At 34.5% G+C, this 18,899-nt stretch overlaps 1 protein-coding gene across 2 annotated transcripts in view; it reads left to right on the forward strand.

Moving 5' to 3' along the window:
- The window catches only part of STXBP5L (syntaxin binding protein 5L), a 377,830-nt gene that overhangs the window by 45,919 nt on the left and 313,012 nt on the right, over nucleotides 1-18,899 (forward strand). For both annotated transcript variants that reach the window (XM_049628234.1, XM_049628235.1), the window contains exon 2: nucleotides 7,607-7,704. In XM_049628234.1, the coding sequence (XP_049484191.1) occupies nucleotides 7,607-7,704 (98 nt within the window). The remainder of the gene's footprint in view (nucleotides 1-7,606; nucleotides 7,705-18,899) is intronic.

The following is an 18,899-nucleotide window of genomic DNA, read 5'->3' on the forward strand; positions in this document are numbered from 1 at the left end:
TCAGGTATATATACCTGATGTGTTCAGGTATATATACCTGATGTGTTCAACATATTGAAAGATGATTTGAGCAATTGGGGAAAGGGTTTGGGGATGAATTAGTGACCAGAACGTAAAAACTAAATAAATGAAACTTAAAAAAGAAGGTAACCTTAGAGAACAAAAACATCTGTGAGGCAAAATAAGAGATTAATATCAATAAGGTGTTAACACTGATGGTTTTGATTTATTGGAAGTTTGGGTATATGGCAAGGATACTTGTATGTGTAATGAGGGGATGGGTGAAAAAGAGAAAATTGTTTTTCCTGAAAAGTCAGTAAGTAGCAATATAAAAATGTTCTTTTGAGACACATTAGGAAAAATACCAAAATAAATAACAGAAATATTGACAAGTGGTTCCCTCTGGGAAGTAGGAAATAAGAGAGGTAAGGAGACAAATTATTTATAATTTTCAGAAATCCTTTAGATTTGTCTGATTTGTTAAACTGGGTGCATGATTGAGTGTTATAAAAATAAAACTAAAATAAGAAAAGAAAAAAGGATATAAAATTTCAGAATATTAATAAGTAAGCATTCCATTTCTATTATGTCAACTTCCAAATATCTTATAAAATGGAGGTGTATTAATGCCTTATTCTTCTTTAATTTTAATATTAACTGCCTTTAGATCTTTGAACATTATAGTTTTCTCATTCTTTCAAGAAATTTAAAAGTCTTACTGAGAACTGGTACCAATACCTCAGTTGCCAATGGCATTCCCAGGAACAGGTACTTTACCATTTAGAGCAATTTTACCTTTTTATCACATTATAATGGGATTTCATAGGAACATGTTAAATTTGTTACCATTATGCTACTCGATGGTGTCATATGCCTATCATAGTCCTCTTACTTAGTCTTTTCCTTCATCCAAGTTGGCAGAAAATTATTAAGCAATACTTTCAGTGGTCCACGATGACATCAAATTTACTTGATAAAGTTTCAACCAAATATTGAAATTGAGGGAATTTTACCACTGGTGAGAGTTGCTCCACAGTTACAATAGTAGTTTGGCTTTTGCTTACCAAAATATATTGTGTCCATGTGAAAGTCCTTTTTTGTAGGAGAGTAACCAGATTTCTTATCTCAAATTATTTAAACTTACTGAACAAATTCTGAGACTGCAGTTAATTTCCAATTTCTGGATTCAAAATCAGGAATGATTTACCTTACTATACCTCTTCTCCAGAGTGTAACATTTATAGACCAAACCAGTCAAATGAACTTAATCAAAATAAACATGTATTATATAATCATAAATCTTTATAAGCAAATTTTTTATCCAGAAGAATTTTTATATAACAAATTTGCACAATTGTAGTATTCTATCTTTTGTAAGCTATGTTATTTTTTCTAGCAAGTTTCTTCTACTCTCTGAGAGTGTTCCTATGAAATCTTCCATAAGCCTAAATGACATAAAGCAAAGAAGCAACTACTATTAATTTATGTGGAAAAGTTTTTGAGCATTCCCAGACCCAAAATACAACCTCTCCTAGACTTTTCTAATACCTTTGGACACATCTTGGTAACAGATTCACAAAATAAATTGAGATAAAGCACATATGCTCACAGACACAGTTTAAAGCTATGGCAGCTTGATGCTGAGATGCTGAGTGTAGTTCCCAGAGAAGGTGCTTGGTGGTGCCACTCTTGATGCTTGCTTGAGGCATGTGCTGCCTCTGTAATGGCCAGCTACAAAACAATCACTCAACTCTATTTTCACTTGTTGCCTTTTTTTGTAAAAGCAAAATCCTTTTTACATTTCTTTTGCTTGGTGAAAACAGGTACTAATGTAGGTCTTTTATTATTTATTTAAAAAATTTTTTTTAACGTTTATTTATTTTTGAGACAGAGAGAGACAGAGCGTGAACAGGGGAGGGGCAGAGAGAGAGGGAGACACAGAATCTGAAACAGGCTCCAGGCTCTGAGCTGTCAGCACAGAGACCGACGTGGGGCTCGAACTCAGGGACCATGAGATCATGACCTGAGCCGAAGTCGGACGCTTAACCGACTGAGCCACCCAGGCGCCCCTAATGTAGGTCTTTTATAAAAGTAAAGTGGCACACATCAACTTTCAAAAGTATGGGATACCTGTATCTGGGAATTTCTAACAGTCACATTTGTGTCATTAGATGAAATCTGGTACATGATTCTAGGAGTTCTGTGCTCAGATTATGGAAATGATAGCTTTGGCCTATCAGTAGTATACGGAAATGATACATATAGGGATGAATCACCAATATGGTAGTGAGCTGGAGTCCTTTTAGTGCAGAATCAAAAGCCATTTAATTTCTTTCATTTTTCACACTAATGACCAATACTAGGCAACATTCCTCATAAATTAACTTGGTGATCTAATAAATATTTACTTGTTTTTAGGAATGGTTGTGGTTTTTAGGATGCCAGTTAGGATGTGGGCCATAACAATTGTGGCTTACACGATACAAAATTTGTCTTTCATAAAATCTGTCCAAGTTTAAGCAACCCAGGACTGATTCAATGGCTTCATGTTATCTAGAGCCTAACAAGCCTCTTTGCTTTTATGAGAGACCTTTCTATCTTGTTACTCTGCTATCCTTAACCTATGGCTTCTACCTCATGTTCTAAGATGGCTGATCCAAAACCTGCCATTGAGTACATTTTCCAATCAGTAGGAAAGTGAGGAAAAAAAAAAAAGTAGTATTTGCCTTACTTTTAAGGCTTCATATCACTTCTGCTGTCATTCCTTTGTTCAGATTCTAATCTAGCCTGCTGTGGGGGCTCGGAATATAGTGTGAATTGGATTGCTATGTGCTGGGCTCAAAATTTTATTACTATAGAAAAAGGGGAAAAGAAGATATTAAGGAGCAACAGGCAGTCTCTGTCACAGGAGGTTTTAAGGCTGTTTTGAAATAGTATAATAGTATTAAGCTTAGTCCATCAGGCCAAATGTGAATTCTACTTTGTTTCGTACTGCTCTCAGTTCCACAATGGTCCTTCTGTGTTCTCATTTATATACTGAGGAAATTGAAATTCAAACTAAACTAAAGCTAAAGCTAAGATGTTATGCTTAGATTCTGCCAATGGGAGCACTTAGACTGGATTAAAAGATACAAAGAAAGTAAAAGTCATTTGCTTCTGGTAATAACTCTTGCACTGTCAGCAGTGAATACAGGTTTCTTTCATCTCAAAGGTGGTAGCAGCTTTCTTAACTTAGGGTAATATGACCAATCTTTCCACATATTCATAACCAGTTCTCTCTATTATATCTTTCTTTGCTTCAAGTATCTTTTGCTTCAAGAGCTATTGATACAGTTGGCTACCTCACCTCATCCCTTGTAGTAATTTCAAGGGAGAGTGCTATTAAATGAATTGTGTCCCCCTAAAATTCATATTTTGAAACTCTAGCCCCCAGTGTGATGGTATTTGGAGAGGGGACCTTTGGGAGTTAATTAGGGTTAGATGACACCATAAGGGTGAAGCCTTCATGATGGGATTAGTGGTTTTTTTTAAGAATAGAGACTCCCTCCCCGCATCATATGAAGATACAGTGAGAAGGTGGCCATCTGCAAGCTAGGAAGGAACTGAATACCTGGTAACTTGATCTTGACTTCCAGCCTCCAGAACTGTGAGAAATAAATATCTTGCTTAAGCCACCAGTGTGTGTTATTTTGTTATAGCAGCCTGAACAGACTAATATAGAGAGTGAAACAAAAGAAAACAAACAAAATAACATTAAGAAAAATTCACTTGTTGTGATGAGCACTGGGTGTTATATGTAAGTGATGAATCACTAAATTCTACTTCTGAAACTGATACTACACTATATGTTAGCTAACTTGAATTTAAATAAAATCTTGCAAGAAAAAACAAGGAAAAATTATGTATTTAAAAACCTCATTTTCTTATTGATCAGCTTTACTGCCATCTTATTTCACCAACTGAGCATAAACGATAGTATTTCAACAATCCTACCTGGCACTAAAATTGAGAATTTTTTACCTTGACATGTTTGTTCTAGACTCTGTTCTACATTTTTCTCTTGCTTCATTTATTTTTACTGAATTTATGTCATTCTATTGATAGCCTTCATTCTTTTGAAATCAACCACATACTACACAGATTTTTCTATTCTGTACATTCCATTAAATGGAATCATATAATATATGAATGGCTTCTTTCATTTAGCATAACGTTTTCAAGGTACATCCTGTGTAGCATGTATGTGTACTTCATTCTTTTTTTATTAATGAGTAATATTCCATTGTATGGATATACTGCATTTCATTTATCCATTCATCAGTTGATGGATATTTGAGTTGTTTGTACTTTTTGGCTATTCTGAATAATGCTGCTATGAACATTTGTATTGAAGTTTTGGGTGCTTTTATTTTTCATTGCTGTTAGTTATATACCCAGGAGCAGAATCACTGGGTCATAGGTAACTCTATATTTCACACTTTGAGGACCTCCCAAGCTATTTTCCAAAGATTTTATACATGATTTTATATTCCCACCAGCAAAGTGTTAGACCTCCAATTTCTCCACATCTTTGTCAGCATGTGTTGGCATCTATCTTTTTTATTATAGTCATCCTAGTGGCTATACAATTGTATCCCGTTGTGGATGTGATTTACTAATGCTGTTGAGCATGTCATCATGTGCTTATTGCTCATTTGTATACTTTGGATAAGTGACTATTAAGATCCTTTGCCCATTTTTATTATTGAGTTGTGAGAGTCATTTATATACTCTGGATATAAATTCCTTATCAGATATATGACTTGTATGACTTGCAAATATTTTCTCCCATTCTGTGGGTTGTCTTTTTACTTTCTTGATAGTATCCTTTACAGCATAACAGTTTTTAGTTCTCACAACGTTCAGTTTATCTTTTTAATTTTGTTGCTTGTGCTTTTGATGTCAGATTTAATTGCCTAATCCCAGTTCACTAAGATTTAAGCATATGTTTTCTTCTAAGATCTTTATAGTTTTGGCTCTTGCATTTAGGTCTGTAATCTATTTTGAGTTAATATTGGAATAAAGTAAGTAAAGGGTTCAACCTAATTCTTTTACATGTGGGTATCAGTTGTTGCAGCACCATTTGTTGAAAGACTATTCTTTCATTCATTGTTGAATTGTCTTGGAACCCTGATTAAAAATAAATTGACTAAAAATGTGAGGAGTTGTTTATGGAATCTCAGTTCTGTTCCACTGATCTGTCTGTCCTTATGCTAGTATCTCATTGCTCAATTACTGTAGATTTGTGTAAGTTTTGAAAACAGAAAATGTGAATCCTCCAACTTTCTTCTTCAAGATCTTTTTTGGTATTCTGGATCATTGAATATCCATAGGAATCTTAGGATCAATTTGTTGAACTTTGCAAAAAATGTCAGATGGGATTTTGATAGGGATGGCATTGACTCTGGAGATGAATTTGGGGAGTATTGTCACTTTATCAATATTAAGTCTTTTAATCCATGATATGGGATGGCTTTCCTTTTATTTGTCTTTAATTTTTTTCAACAATGTTTTGTAGTTATAGCATGTAAGTTTTGCACTTCTCTTCATTTTATTCCTGAGTATTTTATTCATTTGGATGCTATTATAAATGAAATTGTTTTCTTAATTTCATTTTTGGATAGTACATTACTAGTATATAGAAATATTATATTTGTACAACTAATTTTGCAAACTTACTGAACTCCTTTATTCTAATAATTTTTCATGGGCAGCTTTAACAAAATTGGCTCTGAACCCAGGGCCAAGGCTAGCAGGGTTGGAGTGGGCAAATCCCCAGGAGAACTCATGAGCATGGCATACTGCTAGCAGGTTAGTTAGCAAGGGTCTATGCAACCTTTCCTCTGGCAGATGACCCTGTGTTTATGCGGGGGGGGGGGGGGGGGATGCTGGGGGGAGGAAAATGATGCCTGCCAGCTCCCTCATTTTCAGAGAAGTAATCTAACACACTCTGAGATCAGCATGAACAGATCTGTCTTCTGTTTGCCCCTTGTGTTGTGTTAATTACCATTTTTATGTTGCTTCTTTGCCTCTTCTGTCTTTTTAAGGGCAGCAACCCAGCTATCACTTGCCCTCCTGGCTAGCCCAGTGCCGAGTCAGCTGACTTTTAAAGCTCCAGGCTCCAGGGGAATTCATCCCCCATGATTTTCAAAGCCAAACATTATGAGGATTAGTACCTGCCCCCTACTGTGGTGCTCCCTGGTGCTAGGGCCCATTTCTCCTCCCTGAGTGCACAGCTCCTGCCCTCCTGCAGGCAGCCTCCTTCTGCCTTTCTGTCTTTGCTAACCATTCAGAGATGCAGCTTCTTTTCTATTTTTAGTTGTAGAATTTGTTCTGACTTTATTCAGATCATAAGGCTTTATTTACTTGGATGTGGATGATATCTAGGTGTAAACATGAGATGGTGTGAGCTCAAGGTCTTCCTACTCTACTATCTTCCCAAGCTCCTTCTAGAATCCCCTTTCCCTGACCTATGTGGGTCCTCTATTTCTTTGAAAAGTTATATTTCATGTTGAAATTAATTCCTGTATATTATTGGATATCCTTATGTTAGTTTTATCATCTTTATGATATTATCAACTCTATATTTTTTCTTTTTTTCCATTGTGTGACTATGAAAGCTTTCAAACATACAGAGGAATTGAAAAAGTTATATTGTGAACATTCATGTATACACACACATAACATACATTCTCACCACCTAGATTTGACAGTTACCATTTTGCTATATTTGCTTTATCATATATGTCTATCCATCTCTCTAACCATATTACTTCTTTGGATGCATTTCGAATTAAATTGCAGGTGTCAGTACACTTTACTTCTTAAAACCTCAGTGTGCATATCATTAACTAGAGTTAAATATTTGTTAATAATGCTTTTTTCTTTTTTTGACATTCAGTTTACATACAGAGAAATCATAAATTTTATTGTACAATTTGATGAGTTTTGACCAATGTATACACTTGTGTAATCCAAACTTCTATCAAAATATAGAATATGACCTTGACTCAATAAAGTTCCCTCATACCCTCATCCAGTGAGTTCTCCTCAAGTCAATCACTGCTCTGATTTTTTTTAACCATAGATTAGTTTTGCTTGTTCAAATTTTAATATAAATATAATCATACTATATGCACTGTTTTGTGTATTGCTGCTTTTATTTAGCATAATGTTTTTGAGAATCATCCATGTTGTTGCATCTGTTACTAGTTTTTATCTTTTACTGTTGAGTAGTAGTTTATTGTAGGAGTATACCACATTTTTGTTTTTTGATTCTCTTGTTGGACACTAGCACTTTTTCCAGGTTGTTATGTATAAAGCTATTAGGGGCATACTTACACAAATTATGTGGCCATATGCTCTTATTTTCTTGGATACATAAATAGGAGTGAAATATAGGTCATAGGACAGATAGTGCTTGTGTCATTTTACACTCCTACCAACATATGGTGATTTTTTTTAATTAAAATACTTATTTTAGTCATTATGGTAGTTGGATAGTGGTATCTTATGATTTTAATTTTTATTTTCCTGGTGATTATTTTTACTATCTGCTCTCTTTCAGACAGTTCGGCATGGTTTTCCTTATCAGCCCACAGCATTAGCCTTTGATCCAGTTCAGAAAATCTTGGCTATTGGGACAAGAACAGGTGCTATACGAATGTATCCTTAACTTTTGGTTCAGTATTTGTTGTATTAATACCAATTACTTTTCCTTAAATATTCAGGTAAGTGAAATATGACCAAATAAAGTTGATTTATTTTGAAATGAATAATGATTGTAAAAACCCACAATGTCCAGTTTATTGGCATATTTTTAATGTCTGTGGGAGAACTATTAGTGTCCTATCTTGAATTCTTGATATTGGTAATATTTGTCCCCCCCCCCCCCCTCTTTTTGATCAGTTGTATTGATTTTCACAGGAAACAAATTTTGGCTTCAGAGCTTTCTTATATTGTTTTCCTAACTTGAGTTTTATTGATTCCTGCTTAGATCTTTTTATTTTTTTCTTCTGCTTAACTTTGAGTTAATTTGATCTTTTTTTTCTATTTTTTAAGGTGGAAACTGAAGTTATTGATTTGAGAACTTCTTTTCTAATACATGTCTGTAGTGCTATAAATTTCCTCTCAAATTATGCTTTAGTGTCATTCCATTTTAATTGAATTTTTTATTTTGATACTTAGGTTGTTGCTTCCATGAGATACAGATTTAATTGTAGTTGCAGGAAATGATACAGCCACATGTACTCTTCATTCAATTTCCCCCAAAAGTAATGTCCTACAAAATTATGGTGTAATATCACAACCAAGATACTGACATTGATATTCTCAAAGTACAGAGTGTTTCAGTTACCACCAAGATTCCTCACATTCCCCCCTTATAACCACATCCTCTCCTTCCAATTCTCCCACCCCATCCCTGATTTCTATCACTAATTTGTTTTTCACTTTAGTAATTTGGCCATGTTAGGAATGTTATATAAATGAAATCATACAGTATGTAAACTTTTGGGATTTGCTTTTTTCTTCTCTGAAGATTCATCCAAGTTGTTGTAAGTATCAGTATTTTTTTTTAATTGTTGGGCAATATTCCATGGTATGGAAGTACCACAGTGTGTTTAGCCATTCACTTATTGAAGGACATCTGGGTTTCCAGTTGGTGGCTATTATGATTAAAGCAGTTATAAACATTTATGTACATGTTTTTCTGTGAACATGTTTTCATTTCTCTGCCCAGAAGTGCCGTTAGAGGGACTCTATGGTAGTTCAAAATTTAGTTTTATAAGAATATCCCAAACTGTTTCCCCGAGGGGTTGTAACATTTTACATTTTGTATCTTCACATCATTATTAGTGCATCTTGGTTTTTTTTTTTTTAAGCCATTCTGATAATTTTGTAGTGATATCTCATTGTGGTATTCTGATAATTTTGTAGTGATATCTCATTGTGGTATTCTTATGTATTCTAGATACTACTCTTTTGTCAAATAAATTATTTCTTCTAGTCTATAGCTTGACATTTGACCCTCTTTACAGGATTTTTCAGAGTCCAGTTTATCATTTTTTCTTTATTGATTGTGCTTTTGGTATCACTCCTTAGAACTCTTTGCCTAACCCTGGATCTTAATTTTTAAATTTTTTTTTCTAAAAATTATATAGTTATACATTTTGTATTTAAGTACAGTTCTATTTTGAGTTAAATTTTTATTTGTATTGTCTTTGGTTCTGATATTGGGGTATTATTAGCTTCATAAAATAAACTGAGAAGTGTTTCTTCTTCTGTTTTCTGGGAGAGATTGAGTAAAATTGGGGTTAATTCTTTAAATGTTTGGTATTATTCTCTAGTGAAAATACCTAGGCTTGGAGATTATTTTGAGAGATTTTGTATTACAAATTCAATGTATTTAGTAGTTATAGGACTCTTTTGGTTTTCTGTTTTATCTTAGTTGAATGTTGGTTATGTGTAGTAAGTCTTACTAGTAGTTTTTAAATTGTATTGATTTCTTTTTTGAGGAACTAGCTGTTTGTTTGATTTCCTCCATTTTCTTTGTTTTCATTTTTTTCTGGCTTATTATTTTTATTATTTAATAAATCATCATTATTATTTCTTCCTTCACTTTTCTTTGAGCTTACTTTGCTCCTTTTTTCTAGTTTCTTGAAGTCAGAACTTAGATTATTGATTTGATATTCTTCCTCTTTTCTAAGGTATGCATTTAGTGTAATTCTCAGCACTGCTTTAACTGAATCCTGCAAATTTTGATATGTGTGTTTTCATTTTAATTGAATTATATATAGTTTTAAAAATTGTCTCTGAGGGGTGCCTGGGTGGCTCAGTCGGTTAAAGTGTCTAACTCTTGATTTCAGCTCAGGTCATGATCTCATCGTTTTGTGGATTTGAGCCCTGCTTTGGGCTCTGTGCACTGACCATGTGGAGCCTCCTTGGGATTCTACCTCTCTCTCCAACCTTCCCTAGCTTGTGCTTTCTTTGTCTCTCTTAAAATAAACTTAAAAAAAATTGCCTTTGACATATCTTGAGACCATGAATTACTTAGAAGTGTTTTAATTAATTGGGAAGTGTTTGGAAATTTTGTCTTTCTGTTATTGATTTGATTCCACTGTGGTACACACACACACACACACACACACACACACACACACACATATAGTATAATTTCAGTTCTTTTAAGTTTGCTAAGGTTTGTTTTATGGTCTTGGATATGGTCTTTCTTGGGGCATGTTCTATGGACTCTGGAAAAACATGTGCATTCTTGTTGAGTGGAATGTTCTATATTTGTCAACTAGATATTGTTGGTTGAAAAAAAAAGATATTGTTGGTTGATTGTGTTGTTGAGTTCTATATCCTTGCTTATTTTCTGTTTGATGATTCTATCAAATCCCAAGAGAAGAGTGTATTAAGATCTCCAACTATAATTTTGGATAAATTTATCTCCTTTTCCAGTTCTATTAGGTTTTTCTTTCTGTATTTTTGAGGCTCTTTGGTTTGGTATGCATGCATTTAGAATTCTTGTCTTCTTCCTGGATTGATTCTTTTATCATTATGTAATGTCTTTATTGGTCTCCAATAATTTTCTTTGCTCTGAGATTTACTTTGTCTCATATTAATATGGTCACTCCTGCTTTTAAAAAAAATCTAATATTTGCATATTCTATTTCCATCCTTTTGTTTTGAACTTAAATATGTCATTGCACTTGAAGTAGTTTATTTGTAGATAGCATATTGTTAGGTCATTTTCTTTTTTCCTTTAATTGAGCTGTAATTGACATTAGTTTTAGGTGTGCAAAATATTGATTCAATATTTATATATCTTGTCAAATGATCTCTACAATAAGTCTAGTTGATATGAATCACCACACACAGTTGCAAAAATGTTTTTCTTGTGATAACTTAAAAAATTTCTCTTAGTAACTTTCAAATACACAATTTATTAACTATAGTCACAATGATGTACACTATATTCCCTAGGTCTTACTTATTTTATAAGTAGAAATTTGACCTTTGACAACCTTCACTGATTCCACCCAACTCCTACAACCCAACCCCTACCTCCAACAACTGCCAGTCTTTTCTCCGTATCTGTGAGTTTGGTGTTTTTTGTTTTTTGTTGTTTTCTTTTGTTTTGTTTGTATTTAAGGGATATCATACAGTACTTGTCTGAAATATTACTCAGTGTACTGCCTTTCATGTCAATTCATGTTATTGCAAATGGCAAGATTTCTTTCTTTTTTATGGCTGAATGATATTCCAGAGTGTGTATGTTTGTGTGTGTATGTATTTTCTTTTAATCTATTCATCCATAGCAGACACTTAGGTTGTTTCCACATCTTCTTTATTATAAATATTCCTGCAGTGAACGTGGAGTGCATACATCTTTCAAGTTAGTGTTTTGTTTCCTTTGGATAAATACCCAGAAGTGGAATTTCTGGACCATATGGAAATTCTATTTTTAATCCTTGGAAGAACTCCATACTGTTTTCCATAGTGGCTGTGCTAATATACAGGCCCACCAACAGTGTACAAGGGCCCCCTTTTCTCCACATCCTCACTAACACTTGTTATTTCTTGTCTTTTTGGTAATAGCCATTCTGATAGGTGTAAGGTGATATCTCATTGTGGTTCTGATTTGCATTTATTTGATAATTAGTGATGTACCAGTTAGCCATTGGTATATCTTCTTTTGAAAATATCTATTCAGATCCTCTGATTCCATTTTTTAATCTGATGTGTTTTTGTTTGTTTATTTTACTATTGAGTTGTATGAGTTCTTTATATATTTTGGATATTGATATGTGATTTGTAGATATTTACTCCCATTTGGTAGATAGCCTTTTTATTTTGTTGATGGTTTCCTTTGTTGAACAGAAGCTTTTTAGTTTGATGTAGTCCTACTTGTTTAGTTTTGCTTTGGCATCATATCCAAAAAATCATTGCTAAGAATGATGTCCAGGAGCTTACTGCCTTTGATTTCTTCTAGGACTTTTATAGTTTCAGGTCTTATATTCAACTCTAACCATTTTGAGTTAATTTTTGTGTATACTCTAAGATAGTGGTCCAGTTTTATTCTTTTGCCTATGGCTATCCAGTTTTCCCAGCACCATTTATTGAAGAGACTGTATTTTCCCCCATTGAGTAGTCTTGGTTCTCTTATCAAATATTAGTTGACCATGTATGCATGGGTTTATTTATGCTCTCCTGGTTCTGTTTCACTGGTCTGTATGTCTGTTTTTATGCTAATACCATAATGTTTTGATTATTGTAGCTTCATAATAAGTTTGAAATCAGGAAGTGAGATGCCTCTAGCTTTTTTTTTTTTTTTTTAACCAAGATTACTTTGGCTATTTGACATATTTAGTGGTTTCATACAAATTTTAGGATTGTTTGTTCTATTTTTGTGAAAGATGCCATTGGAATTTTTATAGAGATTACATTGAATCTGTATATTGCTTTGGGTAGTATGGATATTTTTTAAAAAAATGTTAATTCTTCTAATCCATGAGCATGGAATATCTTTACATTAATTTGTGCCTTCTTCAGTTTCTTTATCAATATCTTACGGTTTTCAGTGTCCAGGTCTTTCACATCCTTGGTTAAATTTATTCCTAGGTATTTTATTCTTTTTGATGGAATTGTAAATGGATTGTTTTCTTAATTTCTCTTTCTGATAATTCATTATTTGTATATAGAAATGCAACTGATTTTCATATATTGATTTTGTAGGATCATTTTATTTTCAATCTACCATGTCAGTCTGCTTCACTTAATTAATATTTTAAGGTAATTTACTATCAGGTAATTATATGTTGGGGCTTAATTCTGCCAATTTATTTACTTGTTTTCTGCTTGTTTCCTCTCTTTTTTGTTCCTTTTTGTCTTATTTTCCTGGGAGTTATTTTGAACTTTTTAAATAACTCAATCTTGAATTATTTATATTGTTTTGAGTATATTGCTTTGTAGAGTTTTCTTAGTAGTTGCTCTTGGTATTACAACAAACATACATAAATTATCACGGTCTACTGGTATCAACATTTTTTCACTTCGAGGGAAACTGCAGCCTTACTTTCATTTAGGTCCCTATGCCCTCTCTGCTTTTATAGTATAGTTATTTTATATATTTTCTGTAAATGTCTTGAGCAGAATCATATTAGATGGTGCTATAATTTTTGCTTCAACCATCAAATGTGACTTAAGAAACTCATAAGAAGTAGGGGTGCCTGGGTGGCTCAGTCAGGTAAGTGTCCAACTTCAGCACAGGTCATGATCTCATGAGTTCAGGTCCTGCGTCAGGCTCTGTCCTGACAGCTCAGCCTGCTTTGGATTCTGTGTCATCTTCTCTCTCTCTGCCCCTCCCCTGCTCATGCTCCATCTCCATCTGTCTCAAAAATAAATAAACATTAAAAATTAAAAAAAGAAACTCATAAGAAGTCAAATAATATACTATATTTACCCAAAATTTTACCCATTCTTATGTCCTTTCTGAAGTTCCAAGACTTCTTTTACTAGGGTTTTTAAGGTGAAAATAGGGGATTTTGATTTGAGAACTTTCATTTCCTTCTGGTTAGAGAACTTTCTTTAGACTTTTTTAAAGGGTAGATTTGGAAACAAATTGTCTTAGTTTTTCTTCATCTGAGAATATATTTATTATTCATTCCTCAAGGATATTTTTGCTGTATATACACAGTTGATAGTTATTTTATTACTTGAAAAATGTTGTACCACTTTCTTCTGGCCTCTGTAGTTTCAGATGAGAAATCTACTGTCATTCAAATTCATGTTCATTCATAATGCTTTGTGTCTGGCTGCTTTCCAGAGCTTTTCCCCTTAGTTTTCAGAAGTTTAATTATGATGTTTCTTGACATGGATATTTCTGGGCTTATCTTATTTGGTGTTTGCTCCACTTTCCAAATATGTAGGTTTAAGTATTTCACTAAATTTGGGAAGTTTCCAGCCATTATTTCTTATAAAAGTTTTTCAATCCCACTGTCTTTCTTCTCTCTTTCTGGGACTCCAGTTATATGAATGGTAGATCTTTGTTCTTGTCCCCTAAGACTGTTTATTGTGCTTCCCTAGTCTAGTCTCTTCCTTCTTTTGTTCAGATTGGGTAAATTTTATTGATCTCTCCCCAAGTACACTGATTTTTATACTCTGTCATCTCCACTCTACTATTGAACCTATCCAATTTTATCTTGGTTATTATATTCTTTAGTTCTATGATTTTATTTCCTTTTAGGAATTTCTATTTGCTGATCTTTATTTTCATTTGTTTCAAGAAGATTCATAATTCTTTATTGAAGGATTTCTGTGATGGCTGTTGAAAATCATTTTCAGATAATTATGGCATCTGATTCATTTTGATTTTGGCATGTATTGATTATTGTTTCTCATTCAAATGTCATTATCTTGGTTCTTAGTATGATGAGTGATTTTCAATTGTTTCCTGAATATTTTGGGTATTATATTAGGAAATTTGGATGCTACTAATAATTTTTTTTAAACCACTAAGTCCTCCCATTGAAGTGTAGCTTGAGGGCCAGGTGGGTGTGTATATTCAAATTTTGTGACGAGCCATGTCAACACCTCCTCCCCGCCAGCAAAAGTGGGTACTGACTCATACCACCTCATTTTCTGATGTGTGGGGATGGAAATTCATCTTCCTGTGGGGGCCCAGTGACATCAGGAGAGATAGGAAGCATGGTATCAATCACTCCTTGAACTGCCTTGTTCTAACTCACTAACGTGAGTAGAGGTTCAGCTCCTAGTAGGATCCTTTGACACAGTATGTGTGCTGACTAGACCTGATTTGCCCACCTTGTTCAGTGTTATGGCCTATTGCTTATTGTCAGGTGGATGTGGATATTCAACTTCCTAATTATTTCCCTGCTGACGTGGAAAACTAGTAGTGTATGTGTGAAGCCTTACGTGTGTGTGAAGTTCCACCTCGTACCATCTCATTCAATCTTGTTGTCTCTGGACTTCACTGATGCTACCTTGGTAGTAGAATTAGAACGCCTCTTTTATGCTAGGAAGGGGATGTAGGACCAAGTGCTCATTCAGACTCACTAATACCATCCCATCAGGTTGGAGTGTTCCCACCTGCCTCCATTAGTCTGGAGATGGCAGGTCAGCATCCTGCTTAATGCACTAATACCACCTGACAGTGAAACAGAGTGCTACCTGCTTCTGCCAGGCAGGGGATAGATGATTAACTCCCTGCTTGTGTCCCTAACCACTCTCTGCTGAACAAATTGGAGTGTGCTCTCTGAAGGGTGGGGTTAGGATAGGTGGAAGATCAGTTCCCTAGTCAACCCTTTTGAACTATGTGGAGTCCGGGAGAGGAGAGTTTTTCCTTGTTGTTTGCTACTATAAGGTGGGCGATGCCAAAATTTCTTTTTAGGATATCCTGTCTTCTCAGTCCTTTGGCTGGGAAAATTGCCTTTTCATGGAGTTTTTGGTTTTGTTTCTGTTTTCCTTTTTCTACCAGTTGATGGTTCTGGGTTGGAGACTTCTGTGGTGCATTGTCCAGGATATATGAGACACAATAAGGAAACCCAAGGAAATCACTGCTGTGTCACTCTCCTGAGTTGCTTTGCCATTCCTCCTCCTTTCTATCTTTTAGAATTTTCCTCTGCTTGTTTGGAATCTTATATTCAGGGGTTTTTTTGCTTGTTTTTTTAGGTTGTAAGAGGCAGAAACTGGGAGGAATGGAGCTACTTCATATTGGCAGATTTGGAATTCTTCACTCTCAAATTTTAATATGTTGTGTTTTCATTTCATTCTGTTTCTTTATTTTTAAAACAATTCTACTAAACTTTTATTTTTATTTATTTTTTATGAAAGTAATTTTATTTAAGTTTTAGTTCACATACAGTGAAATATTGGTTTCAGGAGTAGAATTCAGTGATTCATCACTTACATACAACACCCAGTGCTCATCATAAAAAGTGCATTTTTAATACCCATTACCCATCTAGCTCCTTCAACCCCCAGTTTGTTCTCTATCATTAAGAGTCTCTTGTGGTTTTGTTTCCCTCCCTCCTCTTTTATTTTCCCTCTTCACATATGTTTATTTTGTTTCTTAAATTCCACACATGAGTGAAATCGTATGGTATTTGTCTTTCTCTGATTGACTTATTTCATTTAGCATAATACAGTCTAGCACCATCCATGTGGTTGCAAATGGCAAGGTTTCATTCTTTTGACGGCTGAGTAATATTCCATTGTACATTTATAGTACATCTTTTTAAAAAAATACTTTGTTTCTTTTAATACTTTGTTTAGAGAACAAGAAAGGGAAAAGTGGAGAGAGAAAGAGGGGAACAGAGGGTCTGAAGTGAGCTCTGTGCTGATAGCAGAGAACCTGGTGTGGGGCTTGAACTCATGAAGTGTGAGATCATGACCTGAGCCGAGTCAGATACTTAACTGACTGAGCTACGCAGGTGCCTCTTTACCATATTTTTTTTAGCCATTCATCAGTCGATGGGCATTTGGGCTCTCTTCGTAGTTTGACTATTGTTGATAAGGCTGCTATAAACATCGGGGTGCATGTACCCCTTTGAATCAGTATTTTTGTACCCTTTGGGTGAATACCTAGTATTGCAGTTGCTGGATTAGAGGGTAGTTCTATTTTGTTTTTTGTTTTTTTGTTTTTTTTTTTAAGGGAACTCCATATGCTCTCCAGAGTGGCTGCTTCAGTTTATATTCCCACCAACAGTGCAAGAGGGTTACTTTTTCTCCACATCCTCACCAATACCTGCTGTTTCTTATGTTGTTCATTATAGCCATTCTGATAGGTGTGAGGTGGTATCTCACTGTGGTTTTGATTTGTGTATCCCTGATGATGAGTGATGTTGAACATCTTTTCATGTGTCTGTTAGCCATCTGGATGTTTTCTTTGAAAAAGTGTCTATTCATGTCTTCTGCCCATTTCTTAACTGGATTATTTGTTTTTTGGGTGTTGAGTTTGCTAAGTTCTTTATAGATTTTGGATATTAATGCTTTATCACATATGTCATTTGCAAATACCTTTCCCCATTCTGTAGGCTGCCTTTTGGTTTTATTGATTGTTTTCCTTCGCTGTGCAGAAGCTTTTTATCTTGATGAAGTCCCTTTGTCAAAGATTAGTTGACCATATTGTTGTCAGTCCATTTCTGGGTTTTCCATTCTGCTCCATTGATCTATGTGTCTGTTTTTGTGCCAGTACCATACTGTCTTGAGGTTGACAGATTTATAACTTGAAATCCAGAATCATGATTCCTCCAGTTTTATTTTTATTTTTCAGGATTGCTTTGGCTTTTAGGATCTTTTTGTGGTTCCATTCACATTTTAGGATTGTTTATTCTAGCTCTGTGAAAACAAAAGAAGAAGGACCTCAATAAATAAAATCATGAATGAAAGAGGACATATCACAACCAACACCACAGATGTACAAATGATGTTGCAAAACATAGGGGTGCACATATCCTTTCAAATTAATGTTTTCCAGTTCTTTGGGTAAATAACCAGTGGTGTGAAAACTGGTTCATAGGGTAATTCTGTTTTTAATTTTTTGAGGAATTCCATACTGTCTTCCACAGTGGCCGCACCAGTTTGCATTCCCACCAAAAGTAAAAAAGAGTTCCTTTTTCTCCACATACTCACCAACACTTGTTTCTTGAGTTTTTGATTTTAGCCATTCTGACAGGTATGAGATTATATCTCATTGTAGTTTTGATTTGCATTTCCCTGATGGTGAATGATACTGAGCATTTTTTCATTTGCCTGTTGGTCATCTGTATGTTTTCTTTTTTTTTAACTTTCAATGTTCATTCCAATATAGTTAACATATGGTGTTATATTAGTTTCACGTGTACAGTATAGTGATTCAACAGTTCTCAGGGCTCATCATAAGGGTACTCTTTATCACCTATTTCAGCCATCCCTCTACTCACCTCCCCTCTGGTAACTATCAGTTTATCAGTTTGTTGTCTATAGTTAAGAGTCTGTTTATTGGCTTCTCTCTCTCTTTTTCTTTGTTTTTTTATTGTTTCTTAAATTCCACATCTGAGTGAAATCATGATATTTGTCTTTCCTCTGACTTATTTCACTTGACATTATGCTATTTACCTCCATCCATGTTGTTGCAGATGGTGAGATTTCATTGCTTTTTATGGCTGAATAACATTCCATTGCATATATATACCACATCTTCTTATCCCTTCATCCATTGATGCACACTTTTCATAATTTGGCTATTGTAAATAATGCTGTTATAAACATAGGGGTGCATGTATCACTGAATTAGTGTTTTAGTATTTTTTGGGGGAGGGATAAATATCCACTATTTGGGGGGGGGGGATAAATATCCACACTATTACTGGATCTTAGTGTAGTATTTTTTTTTAACTTTTTTAAATCATTCTTTAAAAAAAAAACTTTATTTAAATTCAAGTTAGTTAAGGTACAGTTTAGGACTGGTTTCAGGAGTAGAGCCCAGTGATTCATTGTTTACATATAACACCCAGTGCTCATCCCAACAAGTGCCCTCCTCAATGCCCATCACCCACTTAGTCCATCCCCCTGCCCACCTCCCTCCAGCAACCCTCAGTTTGTTTTCTATATTTAAGTCTCTTATGGCTTGCCTTCCCCTCTGTTTTTATCTTATTTTTCCTTCGCTTCCCTGTGTTCATCTTTTGTGTTTCTTAAATTCCACATGAGTGTAGTCATATATTTGTCTTTCTCTGACTTATTTTGCTTAGCATAATATACTCTAGTTCCATCCACATTGTTGCAAGTGGCAAGATTTCATTCATTTTGATTGCCAAGTAGTATTCTATTGTATGTATGTGTGTGTGTGTGTGTGTGTG

This window comes from Panthera uncia, chromosome C2 (genome assembly GCF_023721935.1).
Source record: "Panthera uncia isolate 11264 chromosome C2, Puncia_PCG_1.0, whole genome shotgun sequence".
In the NCBI taxonomy this organism is placed as follows: Eukaryota; Metazoa; Chordata; class Mammalia; order Carnivora; family Felidae; genus Panthera; species Panthera uncia.